Below are 18399 nucleotides of genomic sequence, written 5' to 3'. Positions count from 1 at the left end.
ATTTTAATTATTATGTGTTGTAGTGTGGCTCTCCTTGGATTCATCTTGTTTGGTCAGTGAAATTTTCAGCTATAATTTATTAAGTTAGTTTCCTCCTTTTTCTCTTTCTTCTGTTTCTGGGATCTCTTTCTTCTGTTCCTGGGATCACAAACATGTGAATGTTTGTTCTCCAAGAAATCACTTAACGTATCTATTATGCATCTGTTAATCTACTGTTGATTCCCTCCAGTGTACTTTTCATGCAGTTTATTTTTTTTTGAAGATTTTATTTATTTATTTGACAGAGAGAGATCAGAAGCAGGCAGAGAGGCAGGCAGAGAGAGAGAGAAGGAAGCAGGCTCCCGGCTGAGCAGAGAGCCCGATGCGGGGCTCGATTCCAGGACCCTGCGATCATGACCTGAGCTGAAGGCAGCGGCTTAACCCACTGAGCCACCCAGGAGCCCCTCATGCAGTTTTTGTATTCTTCAGCTCTGATTCTTTTCTAGATTTTCTCTTTGTTGAAGCTCCTGCTGAATTCTACCACTCTTTTCTCCAGTCCAGCAAGCATCTTTAAGATCACTTAACTCTTTATCAGGCATATTGCTTATCTGACTCATTTATTTTTTTGTGAGGTTTTGTTCTGTTGTTTGGAGCGTATTTCTCTCCATTTGAGCTTTCTGTATTCGTTTCTGTGAATTAAGTGCAACAGTTCCCCTAAACTTCAAAGAACAGTCTTGTGTATGGTCATCCGTCGACTGTGTGTGCCCGAAGCCTTTTTTACTGGCTGGCTAGAGCTGTGGCTGGTGTGGACTGAGCCTTGGAGCACTCTGTGCTGGAGCTTCCCTAGGGGGATGGCTGGAGCTGAAGTGGGCATGGGATGAACTGGTCCTGACACTCTCTGCTTAGTGAATTCTCTGGCAGGACAGCTGAAGCTTAAATGTGTTTAAGCTAAGGAGTTCTAGGGCTCTCTGCACAGAAGTTCCCCGGTCAGGACAGGTAAAGCTGAAAAGTGGGTACTAGCTGAGGGCCCAAGGCTCTATGTGCGGAGGGCACATTGGCAGGCTAGCTGTAACCGAAGTGGGTGTAAGCCAGAGTGTTCTGGGGCTCTCTGTGCAGAGGGTGCCTTTGCAGTGTAGCTGGAGGGGGCTTTGGGGTCATCCCCAAAGGGGGCACCCTGGCATGATGTAGCTAAAATGGGCATGAGTCATGGTGATCGTGGGAGTCTGTGCAGAGGATGTCTTGGAAGGACAGCTGAAGCTGAAGTGGGTGCATGCTGGCATGTCCTGGGATCTTCCTGGGATCCTCAGTGCAAGGAGTGCCATGGTGGGGCCGCTGAGCTGAGGCTGTTATGGGCCCAGGTTTCCTGGGATGTTCTGCACAGGGGGCACCCTGGCAGGGTGGCTGGAATCAAGGTGGGCATGGGCTGGGGGTTCCTGAGGTGCTCTGCACAGAGGGTAATCTGGTAAGGCAGCTGCAGTGACTGGGAGGTCCCAGAGTGCTCTTTGCTGGGACTTCCCGAGAAGGGGCCTGAATCCAAAGTCGTGATCAGGAGTATCCTCATGTGTGCCACCCTGGGTGTGTTGTTGAGACGGCTGGGGTTGGTATAGACTAGGGGGCTCCACTCACGGAGGTGGCTAAGCTGGCTAGGGCACCCAGACCCTACCTCCTGACCACCCTATCAAAGTGTAGGGCAAATGTAAACCATGGAACCATGGTGCTTGCCAATCTGACTTCAGTTACAGCAGCTCCCCTGCTGTTCAGTGGAGTTCTAGAGCTGTTTTTTGTTTTGTTTTGTTTTGTTTTCTTTTTAAGATTGATTTATTTGAGAGAGTAAACAGGAGAAGCAGACTCCCTGCTGAGCAGGGAGCCGGATGCGGGACTTGACCCCAGGACGCCAGGATCAAAACCTGAGCTAAAGGCAGAGGCTTAACCGAATGAGTGACCCAGGTATTTATTATATCATAAGCATAAAGTCTTAGGGTCTTAAGGCTCATGGTTTGGAGCAGGATAAGGCTTAAAGGCCCAGGAAGGTACATTCTCAGTTGCTCAATGCCCCAGCTTGCAGTAGGCTTCTCAGACCCAGAATTTCCAGTACATGCTCACTGGCTACACTGACAGGCATGTCATAATTTGTGGGTACTTGGCAGTTAACAGGGATAGATCTGTACCCCCAAGATTCCTCAGGACCGGCCATTTGTTACTTCCATTTTAATCTTAGATATGTAACTTTGATGATGTGTATTAGAACATTCTATCAAAGTTTCAGATCACGTGGCTCTTCTTTAAAAGACATACCACTCTTTCTTTTTTTAACCTAAGACTTCTTGAAAAATTCACTTACTATTTGTATGGACAATTATTCTAGATATGGCAAACAACAGATGACACCTAGTTAACATTTTCCTGGGGGAACACCATCAACCAACTACTCAACAGTGCAAAATTTACAGCTTATACCACAACTTTTATTAGAAAAGTTATACATAACATAGCATCAACTATTTTCAAGAACAATATTAAACCCGATAAGCAACAAAACCAGACTAACAAAATGTGTTAACAAGAAACTAATGACCTTTCTATAATCAAACATTCAATTATCTACAAATAACTTTTTACAAAGGGAGAAAAATCCATGGTTTACAGGCACATATTGAAAATAAAGCTGCAATAGTAATTTTATACACTTACCATTCTCAAGAAACTGAATCACCAAAACAGTAATTACGAGTTCACTAATTTAAAACATTTCACATAATTTAAAACTACTGGGTATACACTGAAGTCTGAGTTTCAAAAGTGATTTTTTTTTTCCCCACAAAAGTGCCAACACTTAAGCTAGAACTTTCAGTGTGTGAGTAATTTTGCCCTAAAAAGTTAAGACATGTTCTGATAATCATAACAGTCACATAATTTCTGGTGCTATCTGGTCTGTTAATAATAAAGCCTTTATTTGGATGCTTTTCTTAAATTACCGGAAACTGGATATAGGATTGCTGTTGCAAAGCCATTAAAATAAAGTTTCAAACACAGGAGTGTGCAGCACTGGGAAAAGATCAGTACTAAAACATTTAATAAATATCAGAGAAGCCATTAGTTATTAACAGCATTGTCTGCTTAAGGGTTAAGTCAACCAGGTGTCTCATTTCCCATCAGTCTGTCCTTTTAGTTGGCATAGCAATTTCCATTTTCATGATCCGAGTACTCAAATATATCCAAACATCTTTTTAAAACTTTGATTTAGAGCTTCTGAAAAGTTATAAACATTTTTATATTCTACTCTAAAAAGTCTACTTCTGCTCATTTTAGAGCCTCCTAAAACAAAACAACAGATTTTAGGATAGTCAGGTTCATTAAAAAGTTTCAAATGGAATGACTTACCAAAGAATATTTTAAACCGAGGCGTATCATTCTGTAGCTGAAGGGGTTTAGTTGACAGCACAGTTTCACACACCCTCTTGGTCATTACGGAATGACACTTTAAAATAGTACCTCCAGAGGACAGTCTGTTTCGGGCACCGCCCCCCAAACAGCTGCTAACAAGACCACCAGTGTTACTAGTGGGAAGAGACGACTTACTTCTCTCAAAGACTCACACTTAATTGTCAGACTTTCTTCCCTGACATGTTTTCCTTTCCAATGCGGTGATGGGGAACTATGATAAAAATCCTGATTTTCAACTGCTACTCGACATTTACCTGCGCCAATATTGCACACATCTGTTCTCAACTGTTAAAATGATCTTCCAGGTCCTTGGGTGTGCCTGTTTTCTCCATCAGAACACAAACACATCCATATAAGCAGTTTCCCTCAAAGATGAAATTGATAAAATACTGGAAAAAAATGAAGAAAAAGGCAGAGACTTTGTACAGACAAAAATCTAAATCTCCTCAAAGGGTTTTGTGTGCCCTACACATGGGGGCGATTCGTATACACTAGTGAAATGCACACTAGCTATATATAATGCTTCTAGCTGCTCAAATAATGTGGAACCTTGGTCCAGGTGTTGCAATGATGTCACTGTATGGTTCTTCCTGCGTCAGCTCAATAGCTTGCTGCTTTTTAAGAACCAAGAAGCTGTAGAACTTCGCTGCAGCTTGCTTTCTGTTTGTGTTTCGACATAACTCAAGCAAACTGATGGATTCAGCTCCAGTTTTAGCAAGAGCTCGCTGAAATAAAACCAAAGGAAGAATGAAATCAAAGTAATCTCACAGTAGTAAAGTGGTAATTTTAAAAAGGTGCCAATTTTGGATACCAGAAAAAGTACACTGTATATTCTGCTGGGAGTGGACTTTTTGAACAGTCTGAAGGTAATGAAGCAAAGTATATTATGGCTTATCTAAAATCAAAGATCCAAGGAACAACATTCCTACAAAAGTGATAATAATAGTAAAACTGAACACATACAGTTCCTAAAATTTCAACTTATTTTAAAAATCCAACTATCCTTTGACTCTATTTTGGGAAACCCTGAACAATTTGCCTGGTATATCAGATGCTCAAAATATTTCATCTGTATCTGACTTGACAAATATAATGATTCAACGTATTAATAGTATGTTCAATGAAAACCAAGATGTAGACACACAAAGGTGTCCTATAAACCACCACTACAACTTCCCTTTGCAGCATAACCACAGCAAAGCATTCACCTGGATGCTCTCCAGGCTTACTCTGGACCTACCAATTTATGTATTAAAATACACAGTGCTGGGTAAGTAGGCTTTCTGCTCTCAGCATGTCACTGTTTTTTTTAAGGGAGCAACGCTAAGTCTTTGCTGAAGTCTCAGGCAGGACTGGTACACCTACCTGAAGCCCATGAAGCATCTGCTGAGTCCTTTTGTTCCATCTTCTTTCTTCTTGATCCTGATCACCTCCGGAAGCATCTTCATCCTGAAAATGGCCCCAACACATAAAAAAGCTGACAAAAGTGGTCTACTGCAAAATGAACTATTGCCGTACGTCCTAAAACTTAAATTGTGTACTTTGAGTAACAGAAAACTGTAAATCTCTTAGCACCCAGTACTAACTCTGAAGCTTGTCTTTTTTAAATTACAGAAGAAAGTCTTCTGTATCGGCAAGCAAACATTTGGATGAATATAGGATTCTATACTGTTCTATAAAGGATGTGTGGGCCCTGGACTACTGCTGGGTGGTGAGCTATTGGTTACTGACTGGCCCCCATTAAGGTAATTATGTTGGATATAAATCAACTTATGTCACTAAGCACACTACTTATTTCCACTGTATGTATTTTTATTTTTTCCAGGAGCATGATTTTCTAGATGATTTATATTCTGGCAGATCCCAATCATTGAAGAGCACAGATTAGCAGACAAGTATTAAGAGAAATGGGGTATAGGGGTGCCTGGGTAACTCAGCTGGTTAAGCACCTGCCTTTGGCCCTGGTCATGGTCCCAGAGTTCTGGGATCGAGTCCCACTTGGGCTCCCTGCTCAGCAGACTGTTGTCTTCTCCCTCACTCTCTGTTGTTCCCACCTCTTTCTCTGTCAAATAAATAAAATCTTTTAAAGGGGGGAGGGGCTATAATCCATAATACTTGATTTTACTGAGCTGCCCAGCTCCCAGTGCCCTACAGGACTTGCCTTCTAAATGACTTTCTAAACTCTGAAGCTGGCATAGAGCAAGAGTTGAGATGTTTCCATACTGTGCTGGCACTACATGCTGTATTTAAAGAGCCAGGAGTTAAGGGATTCATACATAATAGAAAGTTTAACAACTTTAAATACTGATTCAACACTAAGTCTGAGATAATGGCATACCTTAGACTAGAGTAGCTCTGGGGCTAAATTTTGACTATAAAAAAACCCACAGTATTCCAGTACTAAATGGCTGTAAAATCTATGGCTGCCATAATAAATTACAAATACAAATGGATACTAATGAAAATATGTACCCAGTCCACAACCTTTAGTCTTAGAAGAATTTTAAATAGATTCAATGCTTCCTAGAAAATATTTTAATGTTTTATTTTACATTTAAATAAAGATCTTGAAAAAAGGAGGGTGGGGGAAGACCTTGAACAGCGAAATAAGGGCCCTGAAAAGGAAATCCATTGCAAAAGTGCCTTTATTTAAAAAAAAATAAAAGCCATTCAAACCTTTACTCAATCTATTTTAGCCAGGTCACATCTCACCCCAGTCTAATGAAAACAAACCTCCTACCAATGGAAAATGGTGATCAGATTTCCAGGCACACAGTGAGATGTCAGACCAGAGGCAGATGCTAAAAAAGCAGTAAAAATTGGCCCCCAAATAATAAAGTCAGCTACAGTCAAGAAGTCAACTAAGAAATCAGTTAAAGGGCAGTCAGTCCTATGTCCTTCAAAAGCCCAGAAGGAAGCCAATGAGTTACAGCACAGCAGAAAACTTGATGTTAATAATGATCTAGATCATTAAGAATTTGGTTAAATTTTGTTTCTGTTTGAACATCTTTCATCACTGTGATGCTCAACATCAATTACCTTGGCTCCACTATGAACGTAAAAGAGAACAGGCTGAAGATCAGCATTAAATCTGGGATGGCATTTATTCCTCAAGTCTCCTTGACAGTGTCTCCTTACCTCCTCCTCTTCATCATCTTCTTTCTCCTTCTCTTTCTCCTTCTCTTTCTCTGGCAGAAGTTCTAACTCCGGAATTAACTGACAGATGTTTGGAGGCTCCTCAGGGGGCAGCTCTACAGGGGGCATTTCCACCTGCTCTACCTGCTGGGGCTTAAAGCAAGGGGAAGAAATGCTGGGGTCATGCTGCCGTACCTTCTCACAATCAAAAATTGATTATATCTTGTTGTTCTTACAGAAGAATTTAATTAACAGAAGTGTTTTGTTCTTATACTTGAAGAAACCGAAGGGTTATAAAGTGTATGTGAGAAATTCGTAAATGACAAGACAAAGTACAAACAGAAAAAAAACACCCAAACTTTCTATAGCAGCATTTTAAGAAAAACCACAGAACAGAACCAACCACGAACACAATGCAAAAAGGCTTTAACATTAAATAGCTTGTACTGTCAACCATTACTGCATGAAACTGTCTTAAGGCTATCACAACTAAGCTTGGGCTCTAAATCAGAGCCTCGGAGTTCTTATGGCAGCAAATAATAGGAATGAGGAGACCATTTTTCTGAGTCCATTTCTTGAATTCTTCCTCTCAGGCTTAATATAAATAGCTGAGAATGTTAAAAAACAAGTTCTTCCAGGACTGTGATACTAGAGTAACCTACTCGTTACCTCCCCCCAACCCCCATTACTGAGCGCATACAAAAAGATGCTCTTTTGGACAATTCTACCACCAGAGGGCATAGAAAAAATAGTTCTTAAAATTACAGAGGAACCTTCAGCCTATACCTCTTGATGGAGGCTGAACTGAACCCAAGGTTATTCTAGAAATTTAAGATTTGGGAAGCCTTACACTAGACCTTACTTCCTTTGTAGTTTAGTTTTCCGATCCTAAATGAACTTCATGGTAGAAAGTCTGCATGAAGTAGCCAGATGTTGCTTTACTTTTTTTTTTTTTTAAAGCAATTTGACAAGTACATTCTGATTAATCAGTAAGGTAGCCTAAAACTGTCTGATGTTGCAGGAACCTGCAAAAGAAGAGAGAGCTGGGGAATCGACCCATACAATGGGGAAATCTTATTTCAATAATGGTTCTGAGAAAACTGGACCACTATTTTACACCACACATGAAAATCAACCCAAAATGGATTAAAAACTTAAATGTAAGACCTGAAACCTTAAAACAACTAGGACAGGTAAGCTCCTCAAAATAAGTGTTGGTAATGATTTTTGGATTTGACAGTGAAGGCGAGAAGAGTAAAAAATAATAAGCAAGTGGGACAACATAGACTTGGAAGGCAATACGGGTGAAACAGGAGACAAATATATATGGTACGACTTACACAGAATCTAAAAACAAAAAAGCAAAACTCACAAAAGCAGAGTGCAGAAGTGGTTACTAGGGGTTAGAAATATACTTCCATTTCTAAATTCTGGGGATCTAATACACGGTATGGTGATTATAGTTAATACTATATCATATACTTGAAAGTTGCTAAGAATAGATCTTGAAAGTTCTCAACACAAGAAAAAAATGTACTATGTAAAGCGATAGATGTTATACACATACACACGTTGTGAAATGATGCCACAATATCACATCACTATGTTGTACACCATAAACCAGTATGATGTTATATTTCAATTTTATCTCATTAAGACTGGAGAAAAAATGTTCAATCTTGCTGACAAGGAAAACCAGTATTTTTTAAAAAAGGACCTAGGTGGGGGTGCCTGGGTGGCTCAGTGGGTTAACGCCTCTGCCTTCAGCTCAGGTCATGATCCCAGGTCCTGGGACGGAGCCCCGGATCAGGCTCTCTGCTCGGCAGGGAGCCTGCTTCCCTTCCTCTCTCTTCTCTCTCTGACTACTTGTGGTCCCTTGTCTGTCAAATAAATAAATAAAATCTTAAAAAAAAAGAAGAACTAGGTGTTAATTAGAAAGTTTGATAATCTAATCTATGTTCATATTTAACTCATGACATGCTTGAAGAAATTAACAGGTTCCTTATATTGTTTTTCATCTTTATCTAAAATTGTCAGATTCACCTTGTGCTAAAATGGAACCAAGTTTAGACTCAAAGATTCCACATTAGACAAGGATGGTCACATTATTAGGCCACCCTCAAACAAGACTAAGAAGTCTCAAACTCCTGGAATATCTTTTCTCCCTCAGGGCACAACTGTGTTCACATCCTTGGCTGCCATTCTTTCTCTCTGGACCCATTCCTTGTCAATTTTTTCCTCAACCAAAATATTTCAGAAGGGCTCCTTAAGATAATACTATTACAAGGGATGTAAAATTCTTGATGACTGATGTGCTTACTTACAGGGATCACAGGCTCTGGATCAATTTGTCCTGCTTTTCGCTTGACTCCCTGAGGAGGTGGTGGAGGCATGGCTGACTCATCCACGTTGGTCCTGCTGGTCTCCATCACGGACTCCTGGAGGCGGCTTGGCTCTTCCAAAATGGGCTCATCTGCAATTAGTCATATGAAGAGATGTGAATTATATGGTCTTTAACAATATTTCAGAATTTAATACTAATGCATTAAGACAAAAGTACTTTCTCTAATGAAGGAGGCCAAATAAAAATTTTACCTCTGCAAAGATTACTCAATTTGTAATAATAAAACACATAAAAGATGGAAAAGGGCAAAATTCTACCACCTGTAATCTAATGCAGGATAATCCTCTTAGCAGATTACTCAGCCAGTCCTAATCTTTAAACCTTTCCAAAAACAGAAAGCTTTCTATTTAACAAAGCAGTCAAATTACTCCCCTGTCTGAAAATTTGAATATACTCCTTTGTTCCTGATTTCTCTTACTCTGGCAATATACAGGTAAATCTTAGCCAAATGCTCATTTAAACTTCCTTGGGGAACTCTTCCAATAGAACACACCGATAACATCACGCTGCTGGTGCTGCTGCTGCTGGTCCTCTCTGGGAACCTCTGGATTTTCAAATTCTTTGAGAAATTCATCCAAATTATCAGCCTCTCCTCCTTTCCTCCTTTTTCTAAGATCTTCTGGTACTAGTGGTGTAAGACAGCGTGTAAAGAGCTATTAAAAAAAAAAAAATCTCAATTATAAAAATAAATCACACTGAAGTCAAAAGTAAATGAAATTATCCACTGTCTTGTAACCTGAAGATAACATGAAAATTTTAAATTTACTTGCAGTTTATTTTCATATTCACACACTTAAAACTCCATCTAATGGAATCGTATGAAATAGTTTTTACATGTTTTTTCACTTAATAGTATGGAAATCTTGCTAACTATCACTTTTAATAATTAATGACTGCATAATATTCCAGAGTGGAGATCCACTTATCTATATGGGTGTGTATTTCACATTTGAAACATTTTTCAATGTTTTTCTTTAATTGCAAGCAATGTAATGAAAGTCTTCACAGAAATGGTTTTTTCCACATTTTGATTTACTTCCAATGAGATCAGTGAGTCAAAGAAATAGTTTAAGGAATTTCCTCCAAATGATTACTATTTATTAGAATAACAATCATATAAAGTCTACAGCAGAATCCTGTTTCTATGCATATTTCAACTTCAGAATAAAAGTCTCATAGACTGCTTCGCTCAGTTTTTCACTTCAGAACCTTGTTTTGAAATAGTCTGGAACTTAAAGTGAGCAGAAAAGGGCTTATGGGTGAAAAATGATTCTCATAAAGCCAGAGAATTCTTTATTGTGGAAAAAAGGAGAACCACTTCACAGTTTAGCGTTCTAGAAAGCAAGATCTAAAGACTGCAGACTTGAAGCACAGTGTACACTAAGGCAATGGTAGAGTAAATCATTATAGAGAAGTTGAAAAGAGTGTAAGTATTAAAAACTTCAATGGCTTTTTAGTATAGAAAAAAATTCCTTCTACATCACTTAAAAATACAAGCATCAGCAGGATCTTATACTGTGATTTAATTTAAAAAACATGCCACACATAGTTGAGAATACCTGATCAAATGTTTTAAAGGTTTAGTTTTTAAAAATGGCCAAATGTATATATAAAAAAAAAAAAAATCTGCAAACTGTATTACCTTCAGTAGTCTGTTATTCCATAAAGGCTGAGCAGGTAAGGAGAAGAGTTTTTCCACTCCCCCCGTTTCTTTCCACATCATCAATTTCTTGGTGGGTGGTGCCAGATCCAAAGTAGTAACAATATCAGAATAATCACTAAGTTGAGCTCTAATTGTCTTACTATCCAACTCTTTGACACTGTCAACAATCAGCTTCCTCTTCCTCTTGGCTTTTGTTTCTTTGACTGGAATGACAGAAGAAAGTAAGGTCATTTTCCCGTGAGGCCATCATGAAACCTAGAGACCTGGTCTCATTGTATCCCTGCTTTTCTGTATACCTGGTAGAAAAGCTTTAAGAGGGGAGAGTCTGTTTCAACTAATGTTTCTGCAGTTCCATGTAGACTACAGGCTGGCATATAAAAATCTGCTGAATTAATGAATATATACAAACTTTGGGCAAAAATGAGTAAAATAATGTAAAAGCCAGTATGTTTTGCCCATGTAAGTTTATACTGTAAATACAAAACATGTCACACTTGATTCAGATTTGGGCTTAAGTCCTGGGTTTTATAACTTCTTACACCACCTGAGTGACCACTGAGAAAAATTAACTTCATCTTGCTTATCTCTTTATTTCCTCTTTACAAAGAAGTTGTAAAATACTTACTAAGTTCTCCATAAACGGCTGCAGTTACCATGATTTTTAGTGGAAAAGTTACAATTCATATATGACAGTTGGACAAGCAGATTAAGTGAAAAGAAAAAAAGTCCACGGCCCCTTAGATAGATGTGGAACTCCATCCTAGTTACTTCTTGTATACTCATTTCCGATCCTTACTAAAACTGCTAAGTAGGTAGCATTATCTCAATTTCTTCAGATACAAGAGAGTTCAACATTTCATCCTGTCAGAAATGTTACATGCCTAAAGATTTTTCTGCATAAAATATCCAGGTAGAGACGTTACTCAGTGACAGCCTCTGCCCAACCTCTCTCCTCCAGCTTCTGAGTTCCCATCCTTCTCTGAAAGTCAACGTTCTTAACACGGCCACCAAAGTCTGATCATCCTATTTTAAACAGTGCAATGTATCCACCATCCTGGCTCATTTACCATTCTCTGTAATATCTGTCACATAATATGGTACATATCTACTTATCCATGCTCCACTAATTAGTACTTAAGTTGCAGGAGGGTAAAGACTTGTTCATTGTTATTTAGTTTCTAAACAGAGTAGGTAGTCTTGTTCTACTTAAAAATATCAACTATATCTTGAATTACACTCTAATTTCAAATATAACTGAAATAGAAGTATTCTGTACCCATAAACGATCTAGAAATTTTAGTTTCACATCCAAATTACACATCTTGCTTCTCTCACTGAGAAGCAGCACCCCAGTATGTTTTGCTATGTCTTAAAGAATTATAACACTGATTTTAAAATCTATCAAATTTCCAGGTAGAAAAATATTCTTAGGCTTTCCCAGATTGTAGCCCAGCTATCAGACAAAATCTAGAACTCGGAACAAATAGTCCATCTCGTACTTCACTGTAAAATGTTCTGTAATGTTTTCTTAATTTTTACGCATGGGACCTGTTTTTTTGGGAACTCCAAAAGACCAAGATAAAGGTCAGCAAAAAACCTAGTTCTATACTTCTGTATTTCAAAGCAACTTCTACAGGTATTCTCTAAGATACTTAGATTGTAACTGGAGACTCTGTAACAGATGACTGACAAAGGAGAAAGAAGCTTAGCGATCTATCTAAAACAAGAGTAACATAATAGAGAAGAGCCAGAATTAAGACCTTATGTTCTGAATTTTACAAGTCAAAAAGTCTGCTTGCTCACCAGTGATATCAATAGGTTCCAGAGCAAAGGCTTCTTCCTCATTTGGAACAAGTGTTGTCTGATCAGTCATAGTTGGCATCGGTTCAACAGGATCCACTGAATCAGGACTATCAGGCCCACCCACTATAAAAACAGAAATTTGGTTAAAAAAGGCATGCATACAAAATACATATCCTACAAATGGGGAAAACCCCTCTGAGAAATAAAGAAAATACAGTGGTACCAGTAACAAACATTTTCTAATTATGAAGGAGGCCCTTAAGAGGTGAACGTACTAAAAAAGGGGGAGCGGTGCAGGGTTAAACATTGAAAAGAATCAGAATGATCCTAAGTGCTGTATTTAAGGAGATTTATAATTTATATTTATAAATTATATTTATAATTCACTAAGAGCTGAACTTTCAGTTTTGGTCTTCTACACTCAGTACCTTTCTAGCTGCACACAATCATGCTCACATCACCGAACAAGGAGGCACTTACTTGATACGTTATCATCCTCGTCCATATCATCATGCGCCGGCTGTTCTGGCAACATCACACCCGCCTCAGACAGGGCAGGGGGATCGTCAAAGATACCACCATCATTATTACTTATAAGCTTGTCATCTGAAATAGGGAATAAAATTTAGTTAGAACTTGAAAAAGAAACGCTAAAAATTTGTATTCAGCTTGTGTTTTTCTTCAAGGTAGCATATAAAAGTATAATGGTCTAGGGAAAAAAAATTCTATTTTCTAGCTCACATCTCTATTTAAAATACTTAATATATGGTATCAAACACAAATGGAGCAGTTTAAGAACTAGTAAAACTTAAAACTCCGAGACAAGCACCTTTACAAAAATGCAATAATGTCATAACATTTTTAGGCTTCAGCTGCACGAGAACTTGAATGAAATCAACCAGTCACAATCCACACATGTATACCTGAAGAGCTGCTTACAACCCAGAATTCATGACTTCTCTTAAACACCACAAATGAACAAAGAAATGTTAGAATAATCACCTTGTTGTCACCTACCTAATATACCACCATCATTTCCTTCTCCAAAATTGTCATCTTTATATTGGTCTTCATATTCTAAATGATTAATTTTCTCGTTCAGATTGCTGGTGCTCTGCTCAGGCTCTAACAGAAGGTTAGAAGCGCTAGTGCTCACTAACATGTCATCATCCTCAAAAGCACTTCCTTCTCTCATGATCTCACGATCATCCATTCCAAAGTCACCTGAACAAATTTTAGTTGTTAGTGAAAAAAACATGTCATGAAAGAAAACAGCTAATGATTATAATTGGAATGTCACATTTGCTAACTGAAACCTTATTTACTTTTGAGTATTAAAACATCCAGTTCAAAACTTTAAACCTATAGCATCTCTATTTTATAAACTCATTCTGGAGCATGACTAGCCCATTCAAACATAGGACTAAAATTTAGGCTATCCTAAATATATTAAGTAAATTTAAATACGTCTATAAGTTACATTGCATAAACATTCAGACTTAAACCTTGTTCTGTGTTTTCATCAAGAAAACCATTTGGCTACCTGTTTTAAACACTGTTCAAGAAGTAGATGGGGCACTTGGGTAGCTCAGTCAAGCATCTGCCTTCGGCTCAGGTCGTGATCCCAGAGTCCTGGGATCAGCCCTGTGTGGGGCACCCTCTGCACCCCAACCCACCCCACCTCATCCCAGCCCACTCTCACAAATAAAATCTTAAAAAAACAAAGGTAGGTACATACTAAAATTGTTGCCAAGTGATTAGTTTAAAAATGGGCATTACTTCAGACTTGGGACTTTTCACACAGATCCATATGTAGGATCTATCACTATACAGGAAGCAGGAATAGGCAAAGAATAAACTCAAGTTTGGTGCATCAACGGAAATAACTGATGCTTAATATACTGGTAGGAAGGCAAATTCTTTTCTTGATGAAAAAGCATGAGATGAAATGTTGTCCTTCTGTCATCAATGAATGTAGCATATGTCTGGGTTTTCTTTTTCAAATCACTAGTTGTGCTGCAACATAATTCTAACATTACTAGCTAGTGGCTAGTAATCGGTTTCTCTATTACCAAAATCATTTTCTTGTAGAATACTGATGTTCCCAACTTCTTCTCGCATGGTTATTTCTTCCACTCTACTCTGGTTCAGGCTGAACTGCTGGGCCACATCGATGTCACTTTAAAAGAATTTCAAATACATTTTCATCTCAAATTTCACTGCAATGTATATAGAAAAAAATCCTAATTCTCTCTACAAGGAAAAAACATACATACAAAAGTCATCATGGTTTATAAGCCTTAACATTTGAAATCACTACCTAGGTAATATGGTATACACAGGAAAAACTTAAAAATGCACCGTCTAGGTAGGTATGGGTTTTCATCAGGGTCGTGGTGTAAACGCTGGTTACCCAGCTTTTCTGAGACAGTTTCTTCCTCTAACAAAGTAATCTCATACTGTTTAAAAATATTAAATACAAGACATGTAATATTAAGCAACAATGTGGAATTATCATTGGCCAAATTTAGAACATAAATGGCAAGTGGAAGTACGAGAGACTTCTGAGACATATCAACCAAATACAGTGTGGAGAATTTATAGAGATTCTAACTTAAACAAACTGAAGAAAAAAAGGCTTGTGTGTCAACTGGGGATATCTGAATGCTGACTGAATATTACATTAAGGAATTATTGTAACTTATTTTAAAGGTGGGCTGTTATTGTGGATAGATTTAGAAAATTCCTTCAAAAGAGATACCGAAGTATTTACAAAGATAGATATCTATTCTTTAAAATAATCCACTGGGAGTTGGAAGGTGAGTTGTGGAAACACATATGAAATAAAACTGGCAACATATTGGTAATTAAACAAATTGGGTGATCAGTACATGGGGTTCCTAACACTAATCTTTCTACTTTTTAGCTGGTAAATTTCCATGATGAAAACTTTTAAAAACTGTATTAGAAGAGGGGAAAAAAAAAAAAAGGAAAGCAGCTAGATAGCACCTACAATAACACACACACATCAAAATAAATAATAAATAGGAGTCATAGATCATTTTAAGAAGCAGAGAAATTTCTCAAAAAAAAAAAAAGGGGGGGGTGGGGCCTGGTACAGAGGGTTTCTTGGTTGTCAGTTGTGCTACTAAATCACAGGAAATTACAGGCACATTCCCTGTCATACAAAGACAGCTGAGTTTTGAAGACTTAAGAAAAGGGGAACACACTACAGTATTCTGCTACAATGGCCTTCTCTGTACAACTTTCCCCTCTTAAATTTATGTGGTGACAATAACCTTTTCTTGCTCTTCAAAGAGTTATCTCTTATGTTTACTTTAAAAAAAAAAAAGAAATTATGGTTGAGTATAACCTGGGAAAATGATAACCAGTAGTTAGTTCATGTTCGCTGATTTCATTATGTAAAGCACATACCTGGAAAACTGTTTAGTTTATACAAGCTTTGGCCTAAGAATATCAGAATTCTCCTATCTTAGCTTTGTTAAAGTTGCTATCTATACAACTTTCTTACAGAAAAAACAATTCTAAGTTTTATGTTCCATATGTATACACTATCCTATTTGAAAGTTTATGCATTTTAACCTGTTAACTTGATGCCAAAGTATTTCCAAGAAAACTATATGTCTGATGCAAGTAACGTTATTTGTAGACCAAGTCAACAATTAAAAGAGGGAGGAGGGACATACTCTAAATCAGGCAGTGGCTGATCAAAGTCATGAAATTCTTCAGGTAAGGTAATAGCATTGTAAGCAGCTTCTCGATTTTCCTCAGGCAGGTCAACAACACCTGGAAAAGAAATGGTAAGCGTAAAGGTCTAACGGTTAGAGAAGAGATTATTCAGAGATCAAAGGAAGGTAAAGTCAGTACATTTATAGTCTAGAAAGACTGATAATATACACAACGTACCACTGAAAGACAAGTACTTCTGTTTTTCTATAATCATAAGCCAAACTATCTGCTTCCCAACAACAAAGTCAAAGCACTACCTATGCATTAAAGTGATGTCTTTAAAAGAATGTATCAACTAAAAATATTAATGACCGTTTTCTCAGTAACGAAATCTGTAAGAAGAGGAATGACTGCAAAGGAGCACTCTCCGTGTTAAAGAGGAGTTGTTTACTTTAGGATAAGCAGGACAGCATTGTTTTATTTCTCTATATTCTTCAAGTGATCTATACTAAAAATGCATTGCTTTAAAAGACAAACAAAACGCATGGTTATTTAAGCAAAATGCAGTTAGTAGCTACAGGTCAGCCTCTGCCTAAACATCTTTGGTTTTTGTTTTGTTTCAAGTTTTTATTTAAATTCTAGTTAGTTAATATATAGTTTAGTATTAGTTTTAGGAGAATTTAGTGATTCATCACTTATATTTAACACTTACATCTAAATGAGTGCCCACCTTAATAACCATCACCCATTTAGCCTACCCCCACCCCCACCTCCCATCCAGCAAGCCTCACTTCGTTCTCTATAATTAAGAGTCTCTTACGGTTTGCCTCCCTCTCTTTTTTTTCCCTTTCCCCTCTGTTCATCTGTTTTATTTAAATTTCACATGAGTGACATCATACGGTATTTGCCCTTCTCTGACTTACTTTGCTGAGCATAAGCTAACACTGTAGCACCATCCACGTCACTGCAAATGGCAAGATTTCATTCTTTTTGATGGCTGAGTAATACTTCATCGTGTATGTACACATATGTATATGTGTGTATGTATACACACACCTCACATCATCCTCACCCATTCATCAGTCAATGGACTTGGGCTCTTTCCATAATTGGCTATTACAGATGATGCCGCTATAAATACTGGGGTGCATGTGCCCTCTGAATTAGTTTTAGTATCCTTTTGGTAAATTCCTAGTAGTGCAATTGCTGGATCATAAGGTAGTTCTAGTTTTAATTTTTTTGAGGAACCTCCACACTGTTCTTCAAAGTGGCTGCACCAGTTTGCATTCCCACCAACAGTGTATGAGGGTTCCCCTTTCTCCACATCCTCACCAACATCTGTTATTTCCCGTGTTGTTAATTTTAGCCATTCTGACATGTGTGAAGTGATATCTCATTGTAGTTTTGATCTGTATTTCCCTGATGAGTGATACTGACCATCTTTTCATGTATCTGTTAGCCATCTGTATAACTATTATTTTAAATAAGATCTTAGATCTCAAAAGATTCACTGTTCACATATTATAGTACTAAAATACGACCACAGCAGGAACTACCTTAAAAGGCATCTCTCCTATACACTGATTACTTTAATTACAATAAAATCTCATCAGTGCTTTAAAAAATTATGAAGTGAAACATGAATTCAGATAAAAACCGTAGTTACTATCTATGGAAATCTGGTTCTTAGAGTTCAGCTTTAGAATCATGACCTACGATAAAACAGCAAAAAACTACAGAGAACATTTAATAAAACTCTCAGGTTAAAAGTGAATTTTAAGGGACGCCTGGGTGGCGCAGTTGGTTGGACGACTGCCTTCGGCTCGGGGCGTGATCCTGGAGTCCCGGGATCGAGTCCCACATCAGGCTCCCAGCTCCATGGGGAGTCTGCTTCGCTCTCTGACCTTCTCCTCGTTCATGCTCTCTCTCACACTCTCTCTCTCTCAAATAAATAAATAAAATCTTTAAAAAAAAAAAAAAAAGTGAATTTTAAGAATATGCTAAAATTATCCAGGAAAAAAATTTAAATCCCAAGATTTTTCTTTTTGGAGCTACATTTTTAAAAAATCATGTAACAATTAGTTTTCAATATTTCAACTCTGTTCTGCAAAAACTAACGAAAAGGGGTTAAAAAAGAGTAGAGTGTCATAATTCCAAATGCATGAAAAATGTGCACTTCTTCCCTTGACCCACTGCCTCTCCAAGCCTTGCCCTATTTTTGAAGGGTTCCTTGTTCTACAATTAAAATGAATGTATCTAGAACATACGCTTTGCAGGTTTT

At 37.9% G+C, this 18399-nt stretch overlaps 1 protein-coding gene across 1 annotated transcript in view; it reads right to left on the bottom strand.

The window, feature by feature from the left end:
• Window positions 1-2422: 2422 nt before the first annotated feature.
• Window positions 2423-18399, bottom strand: part of RAD21 (RAD21 cohesin complex component) — a 28409-nt gene continuing 12432 nt past the window's right edge. Inside the window, exons 4-14 of the mRNA XM_044245060.1 lie at window positions 16136-16235; window positions 14501-14607; window positions 13446-13652; window positions 12909-13034; window positions 12429-12551; window positions 10605-10828; window positions 9456-9615; window positions 8883-9031; window positions 6562-6711; window positions 4789-4872; window positions 2423-4148 (exon numbers count right to left, since the gene is read on the bottom strand). Coding sequence (XP_044100995.1) covers window positions 3957-4148; window positions 4789-4872; window positions 6562-6711; window positions 8883-9031; window positions 9456-9615; window positions 10605-10828; window positions 12429-12551; window positions 12909-13034; window positions 13446-13652; window positions 14501-14607; window positions 16136-16235 — 1622 coding nt within the window. The 3' untranslated portion in view covers window positions 2423-3956. The remainder of the gene's footprint in view (window positions 4149-4788; window positions 4873-6561; window positions 6712-8882; window positions 9032-9455; window positions 9616-10604; window positions 10829-12428; window positions 12552-12908; window positions 13035-13445; window positions 13653-14500; window positions 14608-16135; window positions 16236-18399) is intronic.

This window comes from Neovison vison, chromosome 4 (genome assembly GCF_020171115.1).
Source record: "Neovison vison isolate M4711 chromosome 4, ASM_NN_V1, whole genome shotgun sequence".
NCBI classification, from domain to species: domain Eukaryota; kingdom Metazoa; phylum Chordata; class Mammalia; order Carnivora; family Mustelidae; genus Neogale; species Neogale vison.
The sequence above is the reverse complement of the archived record's forward strand: the minus strand, read 5'-3'. Positions and strand labels throughout refer to the sequence as shown.